This window comes from Salmo trutta, chromosome 25 (assembly GCF_901001165.1).
Source record: "Salmo trutta chromosome 25, fSalTru1.1, whole genome shotgun sequence".
NCBI lineage: Eukaryota > Metazoa > Chordata > Actinopteri > Salmoniformes > Salmonidae > Salmo > Salmo trutta.
In genome coordinates, this window is record NC_042981.1 from 42,555,506 (window position 1) to 42,575,077 (window position 19,572).

General features: G+C 41.1%; 1 protein-coding gene across 1 annotated transcript in view; it reads left to right on the top strand.

The window, feature by feature from the left end:
• rcan3 (regulator of calcineurin 3) overlaps positions 1-11,174 on the top strand; it is a 50,323-nt gene extending 39,149 nt beyond the window's left edge. Inside the window, exons 3-4 of the mRNA XM_029714049.1 lie at positions 4,119-4,290; positions 7,884-11,174. Coding sequence (XP_029569909.1) covers positions 4,119-4,290; positions 7,884-8,050 — 339 coding nt within the window. The 3' untranslated portion in view covers positions 8,051-11,174. The remainder of the gene's footprint in view (positions 1-4,118; positions 4,291-7,883) is intronic.
• The last annotated feature ends 8,398 nt before the right edge of the window (positions 11,175-19,572 follow it).

Sequence of the window (19,572 nt, forward strand, 5' to 3'; positions counted from 1 at the left end):
CTGGGTTTGGCGGATGCCAGGAAAATGCTACCTGCCTGAATGCATAGTGCCAACTGTAAAGTTTGGTGGAGGAGGAATAATGGTCTGCGGCTGTTTTTCATGGTTCGGGCTAGGCCCCTTAGTTTCAGTGAAAGGAAATCTTGACGCTACAGCATACAATGACATTCTAGATGATTCTGTGCTTTCAACTTTGTGGCAGCAGTTTGGGGAAGGCACTTTCCTGTTTCAGCATGACGATGTCCCCGTGCACAAAGCAAGGTCCATATAGAAATGGTTTGTCGAGATCGGTGTGGAAGAACTTGACTGGCCTGCACAGAGCCCTGACCTCAACCCTATCAAATACCTTTGGGATGAATTGAAACGCCGACTGCGAGCCAGGGCTAATCGGCCAACATCAGTGCCTGACCTCACTAATGCTCTTGTGGCTGAATGAAAGCAAGTCCCCGCAGCAATGTTCCAACATCTAGTGGAAAGCCTTCCCAGATGAGTGGAGGCTGTTATAGCAGCAAAGGTGGGACCAACTCCATATTAATTCCCATGATTTTGGAATAAGATGTTCGACGAGCAGGTGTCCATGTACTTTTGTCATGTAGTGTACTTTCATTAATCTTAATCAACTGGTAGCGGGGGGCCTTCAGACAACTGTTTTTAGGAAAACAACTGACAGGTACGTATTGGAGAGAGTCTCACCTTTCCACAGAGGGGTCATGTTGGTGTGTAGCCCAAACTGTTCGATTGTAGGGGTCATAGAGCAAAACGGAGCACACCATCATGTTCGCGAGAGTCTTCCCTTTCGATAGAGTAGTCATAATAGTTTGTAGGCCAAACAGTTCCGGATGCTATAGACGATGTTGTGATAAGACCTATATTCGGGATAACTCATGGTCTGTCAAGCACCGCACTAGCTCCGTCACCTTTCACCGCAGATGCGGAAGTGTGACTCATCCAATGCAAAAAAATGATATCTCTTGCTTAAACTGACAGATTTTTATGGGGATTTTTGTGTTATACTAATTATACTGAACAAAAATATAAACGCAAAATGTAAAGTGTTGGTCCCATGTTTCATGAGCTGAAATAAAAGATCCCAGAAATGTTTCCATACGCACACAAAGCTTATTTCTCTCATATTTTGTGGACAAATTTGTTTACATTCCTGTTAGTGAGCATTTCTCCTTTGCCAAGATAATCCATCCACCAGGTGTGGCATATCAAGAAGCTGATTAAACAGCATGATCATTACACAGGTGCACCTTGTGCTGGTGACAATAAAAGACCACTCTAAAATGTGCAGTTTTGTCACACAACACTATGCCACAGATGTCTCAAGATTTGAGGGAGCATGCAATTGGCATGCTGACTGCAAGAATGTCCACCAGAGCTGTTGTCAGAGAATTCAATGTTAATTTCTCTACAATAAGCCGCCTCCAATGTAGTTTTAGAGAAGTTGGCAGTACATCCAACCGGCCTCACAACCGCAGACCACATGTAACCACGCCAGCCCAGGACCTCCACATCTGGCTTATTCGCCTGCTCGATAGTCTGAGACCAACCACCAGGACAGCTGATAAAACTGAGGAGTATTTGGTGACTTCACGCTCCAGACCGGACACCGGGGGCCTGCACTTACATTTTACACTTTAGTAATTAAGCAGACTCTCTCATCCAGAAAGACTTATAGGACTAATTAGGGTTGAGATTTTTCACCTAGTCGGCTCTGGGATTCTTACCAGCGACCTTTTGGTTACTGGCCCAATGCTCTTAACCGCTAGGCTACCTGCCACCCGTCAGTACACTGTATCCTCAGGTACATACCTTACTTTACTGTACTCTCCAATGCTGTGTGAGGAAGTGATTTCATCATCCCAAATGTTCACACCGTCCGTGGCCCCCGACAACAAAAACCGTACACTCTGCTATAGTGAATGCGCTTTCTGTAATTGTTGTAATCAACTGCTTATAGTGATCAAATCGTCCAGAACAAATGTGATCACTATATGTGGAGCGCAATGTACTACGAAGATAGAGCCGGCACATGCCATTGGCAGCTGCTCCCATTACGTACTTTCCCAAGTACTTTAGTTTAATTGATTCCACAAGAGAGATGTTTCATATGCAAGATACATGACACATAGCCTTGCGGTGCAGGTTGAATCAAAGCACTCGGGAGCAGCATATTTCTGTGCAGCCTTTCTTTCTCTATTTCTATACTGTACTCTCCCCATTGAGAATGTGGTGGCCTCTGAGCTAGACCCGGACCTCGTCCTCCACTCACAATGGGTCCAGGTCCCTCAGTCTGAGGTTTATCTGAAGCGTTGTCATTAATTCAAATGTTTTTTTCCCTTTTGTGTCATTGCAAGTGTGTGTGTCTTTGTATGTCTCTCTACAGGCATTGTGTATGTGTGCGTGAGTGTGTGTTTTTGTGTTTGCGTGTGTGCGGTCGGGCGTGCGTCCTTGTGTGTATTGTGTGTGTGAGTGAGTGGGTTCTGCTAATGACTATGCTCCTTGGTTGTGCTCAGCATGTGTTTGTTCTGAGTGTGTTTTCTACGTGGGTGGGCCGCTAAGGGGACTAACCAAGGTGTTAGGGATGGGCATTTGACATTTTTTACTCACTTTTTTTTGTGCAACAATGCCTCACATATCATAAACATTACAGATAACAAATCCTAATTGCTAAATTGCCACATATATATTCAGCCAAAAAAAAAAAGCAAGTGCCATTTAAGATGAATTTATTAAAACCGTAATATCAACTGGTTATATTGTATATCACAATCTTCAAAAAGGCAGTAACTTCAGCAGTGGCGCTTGATTGTAGAAGCCTATGGATGTGCAATGGCATAACCTTGTTTTGTTAATTGAGCAGACAAGAAGCTCTTATTTTCCGAGGCCTCGTCACAGTCAAGACAAAGCTATTTTATAGTTAAAAAAACAAAAAACATGATGTAATATAACAGAATAAAATAGAACATACTTTTTTTCCCAAGTTGCCAGTGCGAAGTGATATGCATCTCGCACGTCTGTAACAGTCATTCTCACAGGCTGATCATTTGAAACAGGGTTTCAGTTGAAAGACAATTCTTTCAGGGTTACAAACCAAAATGTGTCTACAGACGTTCAATTTAGTTTATTCTGCCTGTTCTTTGGAATTTTCAAAAAGGATGAACAATTCCACATTGAACACTGCGTGATGATGAATTACCTATGTAGGCCTACGCTTAATGATTCCGATAAAAATACACTCTGTCTTTATCAAACTAAGGTTTTTGCTTTTTTTCAGTGTGGAACCTGTTCTATGGGCTATAGCCTAGGCTAACCAATTGGAAATTGCACTAGCAATTGGCAAAGTAGCCTAAGCGGAAAATAGACGGGAAGCAATTATTCCAAAACTGCAGCTCGTTGTTGGAACACATATTTTCCTACTTCAATCAACCAGTCCATTTTGAATTTGTGATGAAACTGTCGTCATTTGGCAAGGAATGTAGCTTGTGAAGTATCCCATCAGTTAGATGCATTTATTTCTGTATGCCTAACAGGAGCTTGTGTGCGCACTCAGCGCACGTGTGTAGAGGGAGCGGTCGGAACGCAATTGAGTGAATGAGACATGGAGGGGACAGGAAATGTAGGGAGAAGAACTGTCTGATGCTTGGCTTGGTTTCTTTTTTGTTGTGCCCTGCAAATGCACATGTACAAATGGAACACTAGAGTCAAAGCAAATGAACATCGTCTTCAAAACAAAATGTCATTTTTTCAGACAGGCACTAAGCACATTCCACCAAATAATTATACAGTATATGAAAAAAAATGTGATCTCTGGTTAAAAATCGAGCTTTGACGTCCGTTAGAGTACTCGATTACTCATGTCCATCCCTACATTGAGTGAGTGTATTATATAGATATGATCCAGTACATAGTGTTCCAACAGGAAGAGAACAGTGTGCTTCCTATACAACAGCAGCCGGGTGTATTCATTAATGCACAACGTAGCATTAGTGTTTTCTACTTTAATGTTTCCAGCATTGCAATGTTTTCACCATTTTTCCATCGTGTGTCCAAATTAACATAATCTGTTCTGACATGCCCCCCTGTCTCCTCTCCTCCTCTCTCCCCCTCTATAGGTTCAGAACTCTGGGGAGGACATAGACAAGTCGTACCTGGCCCCTCCCGCGCCTGTCAAACAGTTCCTCATCTCGCCCCCCGCCTCGCCGGCCGTGGGCTGGAGCCAGAGCGAAGACGCAACGCCCATCATCAACTACGACCTGCTGTGTGCTGTGGCCAAGCTAGGCCCAGGTCAGTACACACACACTTTACACACACTCTTGCGCACACACACACACGAACACACACATATAAATACATATATAGACACATACACACACGCACACAAATGCACGCACACACACATACTTACGTCCGTACACACAAATACACACCATTTTGCAAGCACACACACACACTCTACCCTTTTATAAACATGTATTAAAATTGTTAACTGAACTGAGCTCATCAGCTTTATCTGCTGTGGTATCGTGAGAATAATAGGATAACAGTAAGGTCACAAAAAGGGCACCAATTAGCATTCAAGCATACAATTGCTTTGTGCAGCATGCTGGATGGTTGTCTAACTATGAATGTCCATCAGAAAAATAGATTAATCCTCAGACTATATATCGTGTTCTCTAATGCCTCTCTCTTATGGCATCCATACTTCTCTGTCTGTCTGGCTGAGTAAAGGACTGGCGTTTACAGACAGATGGTGACCTTTGAGAGATGCCAGCCATATCAAACAGGGAGTAATGACACCTGTGTTGGCGTAATGACACCTGTGTTCTTTCTACTGGGGTCAGGAGGGTCACATGGTTTACTAGGTCACCAAGCTCCCAGGATTCTTCACTGTGTGCGTCCCAATAATATGTCCTTTCTCCTGCTCATACACAACTCCCCACAAATGTTAAAACATTGGGCTAGAGGGAGTTTCCACTGTTATTCTTACACCAGTTATTTCCTTCTAAGTCCATGAAGGGAAGGGAACCAACAATTGCACACTTCAGGAGGAAGGACAGATTCATTGTTTATGATGCTAAAGACCCTTGTCATCTGTAAAAAGGAGACCCTTCTAAGATATACAAACTTAACGGAAGACGCTGTATGTTGGTAGTCAGTTACACCATAATATGTTTTTAATAGGCCCACGTGACTTGATCCAAGAAAAAATCCTGGCCAGTTGTCAGGAAAAGGTCTGGTCCCTAGTTATATTATAGGTGTGTGTTCTTCACTCTACAGGGTGTGTCAATAGGTTTGTGTGTGAAGTGTCGTTTCGTCCAGACATCAGGACATGCAGTACCATTTTGAGTGCTTCTCTTATAGTCTACCAGGGAACATTAAGGGCTGTTAAACGAGATCTAGCCTATGCCATTTAGCCTTGCCTCTGACATGGCTTAATTTCAAATGCACCACCACAACCCTCTCTAATGCATTACAAGAACAATCATGATTCCTACATTACATGATTTACCATGTTGAAGCCCAGACCACCGCTGCACTCACTGTTACTATGGTAACAGGAGGAGGCATCAGGAAATAGAGCTAACGCTTGTTTGGGCTTCTTTAGCCTGCCTCGGATTCAGATTAGTGCTTTGCTGCAGTGTGGCGCCCTAGCACTCTCTGCTGGCCGCCTATGGTAGTGACCTTCCCTAGACAAAATAGGGCCTTGTTTTTCCTGTCAGACAGTGGTGTGGGAAACGTCTTATCACGTTTCCCTCTGCCCTCTGGTCTTCATGGAAACCGTGATACAATCTGCATGCGTATTTGTGGGCAGTTGTGATGTGAGCATTGGTGTTGCCTAGTCGGTATTAAATTGAACATTGAGGCCCTGCCCACCTATGGGGAAAACAACAACCTTAGTTACCCAATTGGCTCACAGCAAAAACAACCTTTTTCAAAAGCAATTTTCTTGTTTTATGCTTGTTTTAGTCAGTAACAGAACTACATTTAAGAAATGTACAAAATGTCAAGATTACTTTTCAACATTGCATGCTCCCAAGCATTTTCACTACTTAGAAAAATGTAATATTGTAGGGCTTTCTTCATGCCCCTTTTCATGACGGTGCTAACATTAAGCCACGTGAGGGCTTCCATCATGCCTCTTTTCATGACGGTGCTAACATTAAGCCACGTGAGTGCTAGCTATCTACCAAGCAGAGCTTTAAGCTGTTGAAGAGGATGGGCACGCCCCCTGGTCATGGCATTCTGCCAGGGAATGGAGTCCCTACATAAGACATTGCAGTAACTCCTTGTGTCTTACAATGGTGGCTCCTTACAGGGAGACAGCATTGTGGAGCTGGTCTGAGACTGCTGGGTCAGTCATGGCCAGTTCGTACTATCAGAACTGAGGATAAGACCCAGATGCAAACAGCTAGAGTCACAGATATTTACTGACCCAAACAGGGGGCAGGCAAAAGACAGGTCAAAGGCAGGCAGAGGTCCGTAATCCAGGTCAGAGTCAATAAGGTACAGAACAGCAGGCATGGTCAGGACAGGCAGAATGGTCAGAACCGACAAACTGGCAACAGACAAACAGAGAGCACAGGTATAAATGCACTGGGGATAATGAGAAAGATGGGCGACACCTGGAGGGGGGTGGAGACTAGCACAAAGACAGGTGAAACAGATCAGGGTGTGAAAGTACCCTACAATTACATCTGCAACCATGTGTGCATGTGAGTAATAAACTCAGCTAAAAATGAATATATTCTAATCTAGCCAAGACCAACAACACAAACATAAAGACTATAAAGCTACAAGTAGTAAGTGGAGTTACAAACAGACTATACTAAACAAGCTATGATTAAATGTTTTCCACACACATAGCTATGTGTAGCTTACTTGGACACTGTGTCCCCATTTTCCCACTCTTCCACACAGAATAGCCTGAAGCCAGAAGGCTATTCTCGCAGGCTCTATTTCCTTACGTGGACGCATTGCGAACCAATGGTCAGGATTTTTTACCTGTTTACATTCACATTGAACAACCCAGCAGCTTTTCGGGAAGTTTTGTCATTTCTGTATAGCAAAAGATCGACGACAAAGTTGGCTCTTTTACAATGGGGGTCAATGGGAAAGAATGTTTGTTTTCCCAAATTTGTGGGCGTGGTTGAGGAGAATTCCTTCTTATGACACGAATACCGAAGTATATAAAATCTTGATGTCTGTGTTATTCCACCTTTTATTTGATATATTATACTGGCCGTATATTTTAAGAATCATATAACGTTAGTAATATTTGTTCCATGCCATGTAACATTTATAACGTGTTATATATTCTCTAGTAGCCAATTCTCGAGTTGTTTGGCACATGATAGCAACAGGCAGTTTGATCCTATCCTATCCTGCAGTACATTTCATTAGGCTGCAGCCAGCCAGTGTTGCAACAGCTGATAACATTGGCCATTGGGTACCACCGGTCATTGCAGGGGAGTTCCGTCTGTCAGGAAGGGTTCTACATGGACGAGTTCTGCCTGGAACCAAAAGGGGTTCTTCAAAGAGTTCTCTTATGGGGACAGCTGGAGAACCCTTTTAGATTCTAGATAGAACCCTTTTTTCTAAGAGTGTATGGTAGGCTTGCATCTGTTCCTGGAGTCGGTTGACTCGCTTCAATCTGCTTCAGTGGGAGATCCGACATTCAGGGGCTCATCTAATCAATATATTTAAACTGGAATGCTGATGTAGGCCTGTTGATGCATGTGTAGCACTGTAAAGGCAAATATAGTCTGGTGTATTAGTCTTTCTCTTTTTTTCTCTCTCCCTCACGCTCTCTCTCCCTTTCTCTCCCTCCCTGTCTCTCTCCTCCCCCCTCCATCCTTCCCTCCCCACTCCCTCTCTAGGGGAGAATTATGAGCTGCACGCGGGCACGGAGTCGACCCCCAGCGTTGTAGTGCATGTGTGCGACAGCGACGCCGAAGACGACAACAACGCCGAAGCGCGTCCCAAGCAGAAACAGCAGATTGTCCAAACTCGGCGCCCCGACGGACCACCGCAAGTCCTCAACTAGGACCCTCCACTTCGGACCCCACTCCTACGACCCCAAAACACGCACCTAGACCTGTCTTCTCTGTCTCTGCACTCGCAGAGCACAATGAGACAACGCCCCTCATTTCAATTCAACCAAAAACAAACAAACAACAAACATTTGGTGGTGTTTGTGGACGGAGCGTGGCTATTGGATGGAATGAGGCGGCCTGGCCTGTATGGATGATGGAGGATGGATGAGATTCACACACACACTCATCACACTCAAAGGAAAGGGAGGGAGGGATAATGGAACCCTTGACCCTTACTCAGCCAGGGGCGGTAATTTAACACCTTGTCCCCCTAAAGCAGGCACACTGTCATAGAATCATACACTCAGCTCTCATATGTGCTAGTACTGTAGTAGTTCCGCTTGTCTGACCTCTCCTTCTTCTTTCCTTCTTACGTCATTGGTTAGTTGTGTGCAATGGACTTCGGGGACATGCAAAACCTCCGAAGAGAGATTTTGGTTGTTGCATCGGTTCTTCTTCTGCTCTTTTATCATATCAGCTGATTGGTTGTTTCTGCTATCACAGAATCAGAATTGATTGTCTGGTATTCCTCTTGTCTGCATGTATATATGAGTTCTTATGAGAAAAATACTTACTACAGAGACTCAAATACTAAACTACTGTATGAAGCAAAGGAACCTATCGAGGTCACACTACATAACAAAAAGTCGCCATGTGGTAACAACAAAGTTGTGGTGGTGTTTGCATTTTCTTTTTTTGTTCTGCTTCTGTCCTTTTTTTATCAGAGATGTGTATGTTGGTTTTTGCTGAACTAGATGTGTATTCTTCCTCTTAACATGTATTTGATACCACAAACAATCGTTTTTTTGCATGCTTACTTACTATAGTCGGCAGCTGAGGCGTTTTATACTGGTCCAGATGACAGGGAAACGGAATGACGCTTTTGACGACACGCATATCTATAATTTTATAGTGTCAAGTGAGAGGGGAGAGGCTGGCTGAGCAAGATATAAGACTGAGAGTGAAAGAAACCTTTACAGTGTGAGTAAAGGCCTACGAGTAGGTCTCTCTCTTAAAGCCTAATAGTTGGGCTTTAGGATAGGAGTAAAAGCTGGCATTAATCTTCAAGAGTGTTGATGTTTTTTCAGGGGGCATTTTTATGATTCCCATCTTTCCGGTAATGGTTTTTGGTTCTTGTTATGATATCAACCCAGTTTATATATATATATATATATATATATATATATATATATATATGTCTGTTTTTCTTCTTCTGAGACCTATATTGCTTGTTTTGCACTGAAAATCTCGAGATCTCTGGAGCTACACTGAAGGAATGTCCTGAATTTCCTCTGTCAGCTCTTAAGAGTTTAAGGCCGCTTCTTAGTTCTTGCTGTAAATAGCTGAATAGTCAGTAGGTTGAAATAGTCCATTAGGTTTTAATGATTGGCATTAAGCGTTGCTGAGAAAGTGAAAATTGTTAATTAGCCTCCTGGCCTCTGGAGATATCAACCAAATCCTTCATCTCACCTTGCAGTCACAACACAAATCGTTGGAAACTCAAGAAACTTAAGAGAAAGTATTGATTTGAATCACTCCAATTTGGAATACTGCTGCATTCACAGTTGTTACTTTGCTCAACAACAAAAAGTTATTACCAACTCCTAAATAAATAAAGTGTGCTTTTAGCCATTTAGCCAATTATTTTAGGAGTAACTATTTCCAGAATGTTCGATTTTTCTCCCCACTATGCACCTTGAATAAAAAAATATGTGATGCCAAGTGTCTGTCATTACAATGATTTCATGCCATAAAAAGTCCTTATGTTTTAGTTTTGTCACAGAAACATATTCCATATAGTGAGACTGTTGAATACAGACTTCCATGTTGAGTCCTTGATTTTATTCCCATCCTGAAAAGGTGTTTTGAATCTAGTTGTTTTTTTACTAAATTAAAGTCCAATCATTGAGGTGGAGTGTTCAAGTGTTCAGTACAGTACATTTGGCCTCAGTGGTGAACGTAAACCTTATCCGTGTTAGAAAGCATTAAAAATGACTTTTTGCTCATATTTTGTAAAGAAATGATGGTCTCTTTGCATGCTAGCACTTTTTCTGCGTTTTCTTTTTATCCTTGTAAGATGCAGTCTTGCTAGAGAGAACGCTCCTCATCGACATCATTTTTTTCTGTTCTTTTTTTTAATCTTCTGTTTTTCAAGATGAACACCTGGGAAGCCTTCTCACCAACAGAGCAGTGTGAGTCCAACACTCAAATGATCTGAATTCCACCTCTCGCTAATGGGGTTTTGAAGGCACGGAGTCCTTTGGATATAAGCGTACTACTGAATAGGTGTGGAAGGAAGAACAGGGAAACTTGTCTTTTGACAGGATAGATGGTTGCGACCACAGAACAAATGTGTGTTTTTGTTTCAGTGCTTGTCTCTGGAACATACTTCCATGTGCAAGCGTTGTCCTTTCAGAGGCGACTTCTAAAAACGAAGCCGGCAGCAAGTGTTGAAACGCAGCATAATGGCATAAGCAGTTTTTAGTTGTGCTGACTGGTGAAAATACTGATGATTGATGACAATGATGATGATTATGTTGATGATGCTTATCTGATGTTTTTTACTGTCTTTGAAACTGAGTGCATTTTTGGTCACAGTTGAAAAGAGAAAACGTATATTTATGTATATATGCCAAGTGTTTTTGTTGCCGAGACCAGTTCCAGCGTGCATAAAAAAATTGTGGCTTCTACTTTTGTTGTTGTAAAGATTTTAAAAAACTAAGTCCTGAAATGCTCGATCAAATCAAATCAATTCTCATTGCATCATGTTGAAAATTGACTCTGTTTGAATGTTTTTTTTGGAAAGTCTACAATACAAAAAGGTCAATACCGTCCGTTATTGTTGTATACTGTTCTGTTGAAATCTGAATATTGTGTATTGTACTGTAGTTATCCAAAAAACAAAGTAGCAATCAAGCAATAATTTACAGTTATATACTGGTATCTGTATTTCATGTTATGTACTAATTTCCAGAGTGGTTTTCTCTGACTGTTACAACAGTTCTTGCTTATTTGTGTAGTATGATTGTCATTTGTTTCACATAGAGAAATATATAAAGAACTATTCTTAAAGAAGTTTGGAGTTTGTGTGTTTTTTAAGTTCCGGTATGATGTATTTTGCTTTAAATGTATCTTCAAATATTTGACATATAGTATACTTGTACTATATACTACCAGTGGTGGGAAAGGTACCCAATTGTCATACTTGAGTAAAAGTAAAGATATCTTAAAAGAAAATGTTTCAAGTAAAAGTGAAAGTCACCCAGTAAAATGCTAGTTCAGAAAAAGTCAAAGTATTTGTTTTTAAATATACTTAAGTTTTAAAAGTAAATGTAATTGCTAGAATATACTTAAGTATCAAAAGTAAAAGCATAAATCATTTAAAATTCCTTATATTAAGCAATCCAGACAGCATCATTTTCTTACTTTTTTATATTTACCGATAACCAGGGGCACACTCCAACACTCAGACATAATTTACAAACAAAGCATTTGTGTTTAGTGAGTCCGCCAGATCAGAGGCAGTAGAGATTACCGAGGATGTTCTCTTGATAACTGAATTGGACCATTTTCCTGTCCTACTAAGCATTCAAAGTATTTTAGGGTGTCAGGGAAAATGTATGGAGTAAAAAGTACATTAGGACTGTAGTGAAGTAAAAGTAAAAGTTGTCAAAAATATAAATAGTAAAGTACAGATACCCCAGGAAACGACTTAAGTTAAGTAGTACTTTAAAGTATTTTTACTTAAGTACTTTACACCGCTGTACAGTACACTACTAAACTATAGTACTACTGCAAATATACTGCTACAAGTATAGCGTGAAAGATGGATCTCATTTCATGTTTTGAACCAGTAGCTGTTGCACAGACAGTCAACAGTGCTAACTGTTCTCTTGTTTGAAGGTCAATATTGTCATGGTCAACCTTTTCAATCGCTTTTGTACTTAATAGTTAGTTAGCCCGTTACCTGAATGTCTTTTCTAAAGTGACTGAATTCTCAATGGATTGATTACTCTAAGCTGAACATCAAAAAGTCTTTAACACTGCAGTGCAGTGTCTGGTAGAACTATCCGGATGACTCACGTCTTTTTAAACCTTGTTGTATCAACACTGTCATGCATGAAACAAGAACTTTTTTAGATTCAATTCATCGTCAGATACATTTCCCAACACATTTTTCACAGAAGGAGTTTTCACAGATGCTCATTCACAGTTAGAAATATGTATGTAAACAAATCTGTCCTAATTGTTACATGTAATAGGTATGATTGGTCTGACTACTGTTCTTAATAGTGAACACTGCTTTAACCCATATTTCACATAAATCTATCAACCTATGTTTAATCAAAAGCATAAAAGGCTGCTAAAAGCTTTACGGTTGCATTTTACATCACAGCTCAAGATAAAGTGGCATTAACGTGGTAATAGTATGGTAACACGTTATAGTTGCTCATCATATATTATATTGCCCAGATACCCCTTAATTTCAGTGTAATTATATTCTTGTTTTAGGGTAATACTCCATACAGTGCCTTCATAAACTATTCACACCCCTTTACTTTTTCCAAATGTTATTGTTACAGCCAGAACTAAACATTTACTACATTTAGATTTTGTGTCACTGATCTACACACAATACCCCATAATGTAAAAGTGGATATTTTTGTTGTTGAATTTTTTTAAGCTAATTATTTAAAAATGAAAAGGTCAAATCAGAAATAGAGTCAATAAGTATTCAACCCCTTTGTTATGGCAAGCCTAAATACATTTTACAAACATTTGCTTAAAGGAAAGATAACCCCATTTTGAATGTTATATTGTTTTTGTGCATCTCTGAGCTATGTTCTATTGATTCCTTGGGTCATTTCATGTTTTTATGTATATCGGACCTATTGCCATTCAAGCAGGCAGAAATATAGCCGGTATGCTTGAACAGGGTTGGATACACACATGAAAACATGAAATGAGCCGGGGAATCGATAGAACATTGCTCAGAGATGCACAAAAACAATATAACATTCAAAATGGGTGAATCTTTCCTTTAACAAACCACAAATTCCAAACCAGAAGCCATGGAATACGGGCAACACTGCACCGAGCGAAATGCTAGAGCTGCTGCTTTCAAGGAGCTGGACACTAATCCGGACACTTATAAGAAATCCTGCTTTGCCCTCAGATGAACCATCAAACAGGCAAAGCGTAAATGCAGGACTAAGATTGAATCCTACTACACCGGCTGTGACGCTTGTCAGATGTGGAAGGGCTTGCAAACTATTACAGACTACAAAGGGGAACACAGCCGCGAGCTGCCCAGTGACACAAGCCTACCAGACGAGCTAAATGCCTACCAGACGAGCTAAATGCCTTCAGTGCAACACTGAAGCATGCATGAGAGCACCAGCTGTTTCGGACGACTGTGTGATCACGCTCTCCGACCTTTAAAAAGGTCAACATTCACAAGGCCACGGGGCCAGACAGATTACAAGGGCATGTACTCACAATGCAGAGAGAACAAAAATAGCTAAACAATAGAAAAGTAAAACCCGTAATATTAAAAAGAATTAATAGATACACAATGCGTAATCACAACTTGGCTATATACAAGGAGTATCAGCACCCAGTCAGTGTGCAGAGGTACGAGGTAATTTAGGTAAATACACTACATGATCAAAAGTATGTGGACACCTGCTCATCAAAAATCTCATTCCAAAATCATGGGCATTAATATGGAGTTGATCCCCCCATTGCTGCTATAACACTCTTCTGGGACAGCTTTCCAGTAGATGTTGGAACATTGCTGCGTGACTTGCTTCCATTCAGCCACAAGAGCATTAGTGAGGTCGGGCACTGATGTTGGGCGATTAGGCCTGGCTTGCAGTCGGCGTTCCAATTCATCCCAAAGGTGTTCGATGGGGTTGAGGTCAGGACTCTGTGCAGGCCAGTCAAGTTCTTCCACACTGATCTCGACAAAACATATCTGTATGGACCTCGGTTTGTGCACGGGGGTGTTGTCATGCTCAAACAAGAAAGGGCCTTCCCCAAACTGTTGCCACAAAGTTGGAAGCACAGAATCGTCTAGAATGTCATTGTATGCTGTAGCGTTAACATTTCCCTTCACTGGAAGTAAGGGGCCTAGCCCAAACCATGAAAAACAGCCCCAAATTTTACAGTTGGCACTATGCATTATCCTGGCATCCGCCAAACCCAGATTCGTCCATCGGACTGCCAGATGGTCAAACGTGATTCATCATTCCAGAGAATGCGTTTTCACTGCTCCAGAGACCAATGGTGGCGAACTTTACATCTCTCCAGCCGACGCTTGGCATTGCGCATGGTGATCTTAAGCTTGTGTGCGGCTGCTCGGCCATGGAAACCCATTTCATGAAGTCCCCGACGAACAGTTGTTGTGCTGATGTTGCTTCCGGAGGCAGTTTGGAACTCGGTAGTGAGTGTTGCAACCGAGGACAGACGATATGTACACGCTTCAGCACTCAGCGGTCTCGTTCTGTGAGCTTGTATGGCCTACCACTTTGTGGCTGCTCCTAGACATTTCCACTTCAGAATAACATTTGACTGGGGCAGCTCTAGCAGGGCAGACATTTTACAAAGTGACTTGTTGGAAAGGTGGTATCCTATGATGGTGCCACGTTGAAAGTCACTGAGCTCTTCAGTAAGGCCATTCTACTGCCAATGTTTATCTAAGTAGATTGCATGGCTTTGTGCTTGATTTGACACACCTGTCAGCAACGGGTGTGGATGAAATAGCCAAATCCACTAATTTGAAGGGGTGTCCACATAGTTTTGTATATATAGTGTATATATATCGTTCCTTCCTAGGTTCCTGCCTTTCTAGGGAGTTTAATATAGTTCTTACAGACTTACCCAAAAAGATTCACAGCTGTAATCGCTGCCAAAGGTGTTTCTAACATGTATTGACTCAGGGGATTGAATACTTATCTAATCAAGAGACACTGAGTATACTAAACATTAAGAACACCTGCTCTTTCCCTGACAGACTGACCAGATGAATCTCTTATTGATGTCACTTTTTAAATCCACTTCATTTAGTGTAGATGAAGGGGAGGAGAAAGGTTAAAGGAGGAGTTTTAAGTATTGATACAATTGAAACATGGATTGTGTATGTGTGCCATTCAGAGGGTGACCAGGCAAGACAAAATATGTAAGTGCCTTTGAACGGGTAGTGGGTGCCAGGCGCACTGGTTTGTGTCAAGAACTGCTGCTGGGTTATTCACGCTCAACAGTTTCCTGTGTGTTCAAGAATGGTCCAACAGCCAACTTGACCAAACTGTGGGAAGCACAGGGGGTGCAACTCAATAGGTCAAATAAAATGTCATTTGTCACATGCGCCGAATACAACAGGTAGACCTTAGAGTGAAATGCTTACTTACAAGCCCTTAACCAACCACGCCGTTTTAATAAAATAAAATAAAAAGTAATTAGAGAGCAGCAGTAAATAATAATAGCGGGGCTATATACAGTACAGGGGGTACCGGTACAGAACCAATGTCACCGGTGTCGAGGTAATTGAGGTAATATGTACATGTAGGTATAGTTATTAGGTGTTCCTAATGTTTGGTATACTCAATGTATATTAGTGTTTTATTTTTGATAAATACAAAAAAAGTTAGAACTTTGCACCCACTTTTACATTACAGAGTATTTTGTCTAGATCGTTGACCAAAAATTACAATTAAATCCATTTTAATACCACTTTGAAACACAACAAAATTTGGAAAAAGTCAAGTGAAAACTTTATGAAGAAACTGTACATAAAAAGAGTAACAACATCTGAACAACAGTAACTTGTGCTAGAAGTTGAGGTTTGGAAAATAGATGAATTGGTATATTGGTCAACATAATACTGTGATAGTAGGTATATTTGAAGAGTTTATTTCCAAAACACTATATCCACCAATTTTTCACATTTGTGTTTTTTCATCGAAAATGGTTGCTTTCTGTTCTCAGATGTAATATTCTTAGATTTGGTGTATGAAAATGTTTTTTGTTTGTTTGCAAAACCCTGTAATGTAATAACGCTATATTATATTAATTGTTTAGGTGGAGCGAAATGTTTGTATCCTGTATATTTATTTAACTGTGATATGTGGTTGTCTCACCTAGCTATCTTAAGATGAATGCACTTAATGTAAGTCAGTTTAGATAAAAACATCTGCTAAATGACTAAAATATCAACAACAATAAAATACAATATTATTTTTACTTTTCTCCCCAATTTTGTGGTATCCAATTAGTAGTTACAGTCTGTCCCATCGCTACAACTCCCGTACGGACTCTGGAGAGGCGAAGGTCGAAAGCCATGCATCCTCCGAAACACGACCCTGCCGAGCCAAACTGCTTCTTGACACACTGCTCACTTAACCCGGAAGGCAGCTGCAACAATGTTTCGGAAGAAACACCGTACAACTGGCGACCGTGTCAGCGTGCATTTGTATTTGTATTTATTATGGATCCCCATTACTCTTCCTGGGGTCCAGTAACATTAAGGCAGTTTATACAATTTTAAAACATTACAATACATTCACAGATTTCACAACACACTGTGTGCCCTCAGGCATATGCCCAGCCTGCCACAGGAGTCGCTAGAGCGCGATGGGACAAGGACATCCTGGCCAGCCAAACGCTCCCCTAACCCGGACGATGCTGGACCAACTGTGCGTCTCCTCATGGATCGAACCCGGATCTGTAGGGAGGCCCCCAAATGTAAATGTTTTACATAACAGATCTCATACTACTAAAAATAATATTGTCACAAATGTATAATTTGTACAGTTCTTTATAAAAATGTAGTTATTTGTAACATTTGACTGTGTAAAACCTAGCTGTGCTACTTATTTATCTAAGAGTGAGGTGGATATATAGCATTTTGCAAAAAAACATGATTATTTGTCTCTGAAATTAACCATTAAGTGATAGATTTTAAACAAATGCATGTCTGTCATTTAACAACCCTATGATTAGATAGTGAAAAATACCAATGTGTGACTTGATTTGTGTGACATATCCAAAGACCTTAGAAGCTGTATGTTTCTGGGACATCTCTTCTCTTACATTGATTGACTGTTATGCAACAGTGTTGTCGGCCTCTGTGTGTTAGCTAGAGGGTGACAAGCAACATGAATGATGGTCATCCCATTTAAAAATATATATTTTCATCCCTCATCCTCTTCAACTTTTTCCCAGTCACTTCAAAAATACAGGCGTGCTTCCTAACTCAGTTGCCGGAGAGGAAGGCCAATGGTGACTTTAAAACAGTTACAGAGTTTAATGGCTGTCATAGGAGAAAACTGAGGATGGATAAACAACATTCTAGTTACTCCACAACACTAACATAAATGACAGACTGACCAGAAGGAACAGAATACAAATATTCCAAAACATGCATCCTGTATGCAATAAGGCACTAAAGCAAAGTGGCAACGAAAATAACTTTCAGTCCTGAATACAAAGCGTAATGTATGGGGCAAATCCAACACAAACCGTCACTGACTACCACTCTTCATATTTTCAAGCATGGTGGTGGCAGCATCATAATGGGTATGGAGTTCTTTAGGATACAAATGAATGGAACAGAGCAAAGCACATGCAAAATCCTAGAGGAAAACCTGGTTCTGTCTGCTTTCCAACAGACACTGGGAGCCAATTTCAGGACAATAACCTAAAACAAAAGGCAAATATACACTGGAGTTGCTTACCAAGACGACATTGAATATTCCTGACCGGCGTAGTTACAGTTTTGTCTTAAATCGGCTTGAAAATCTATGGCAAGACATGAAAATGGCTGTCTAGCAATGATCAACAACCAACTTGACAGAGTTTGAAGAATTTTAAAAAGAGTGGCACAGTGGTCTAAGGCACTGAATCGCAGTGCTTAAGGTGTCACTACAGGGTCGGGTTCGATCCCAGGCTGTGTCGTAGCCGGCCGTGACCGGGAGACCCATGAGGTGGCACAGTTGTATTCTGTTTCCTCCGATATATTGGTGCATCTGGCTTCCGGGTTAAGCAAGCAATGTGTCAAGAAACAATGCGGCTTGGCAGGGTCATGTTTCAGAGGACACATGGCTCTCGACCTTCGCCTCTCCCAAGTCTGTACGGGGGTTGCAGCGATGGGACAAGACTGTAATTACCAATTTGATATCACAAAAAAGGGGGTAAAAAGTAAATTAAAAAAATGATGTGCAAATATTGTACAATCCAGGTGTGCAAAGCTCTTAGAGACTTACAAAGAAAGACTCTCAGATGTAATCAGTGATCCTAACATGTATTGACTGAGGGGTGTGAAGACTTAAGTAAATTAGATATTTATTTATTTTATTTTCAATACATTTGAAAAAACATTTCTAAAAACATGTTTTCACTTTGTCATTATGGGGTATTGTGTGTGAGATAGAGAAAAATATATTTAATCCATTTTGAATTCAGGCTGTGACACAATAAAATCTGGAATAAGCCAAGGGGTATGAATTACGCCATATATTATGGGGTAACTGTGTGAATGATATCTACTTTTCCCAGTTAGGAGATGGATTATGACCTAGTGGAAAGACCCGGGTGTGTTTACCCTCATGCATTGAGGCAGCTGGTCATTGATCAGCTCCATTCCTATTGCTCTACAGGACTGGTTGTACTTTCCCCACACACACATGAAGGCATGCACACACACACACACACACACATCACCTTTCCATGCTATGTCTCAAAGGACCAGTGTACACCAGAGGTATGACCAGCTCTGATCCTCATGATCCTCATGAAAACATTTGTGTCGTAGTTTATACACTTGGAAGAATGTGAGCTTCTCACTCCTTTCCAGCAGGTGTAGAAATCCAGTCTGTGTGGAGGCCTGTTCCGCTTCATGTCTTCTAAGATACATCCCAAGTGACACCCTATCGCCCTATGGGCCCTTGTCAAAAGAAGTGCACTACATCTGGAATAGGGTACCATTTGGGACACAGCCCTAGTCTTGACCACAGCCCTTCTCTTCGTTGTGGGGAATTCCTCAGCACAATACCCCCCAGTGTTTTACTCAGCAGGAAGTTATGCTGAATGGGATAGTTCACTTGCACCAACTATGAGGATCATTGTATCAAATAACAAGCAATGGGTGTCAATGTATTGTGGTCATAATCACTACATTTTAAAATCACAGGCAAAATATACAACAGATAACACTTTTTCAATGGAGATTCTCCTCCTCTTGCTTTTTAGTCAGAGAGTAATCTGTGTCCTGGAAACTGGCCCATAGTGTTTTGGAGTAAGAATAAGAATATAATCTTTCAAGGCCTAAATTAGTATAATGGGGCAAATGAATTGACAGAACACATAGGCCCTATATCGATTTATTTATTCCAGGTCCCTGTCATATCACACCTCTTCTGTCTGCCTTGATCATGTTGAAAATAAGCAGACGAAGGAGGCTAATGTCAACACTTCA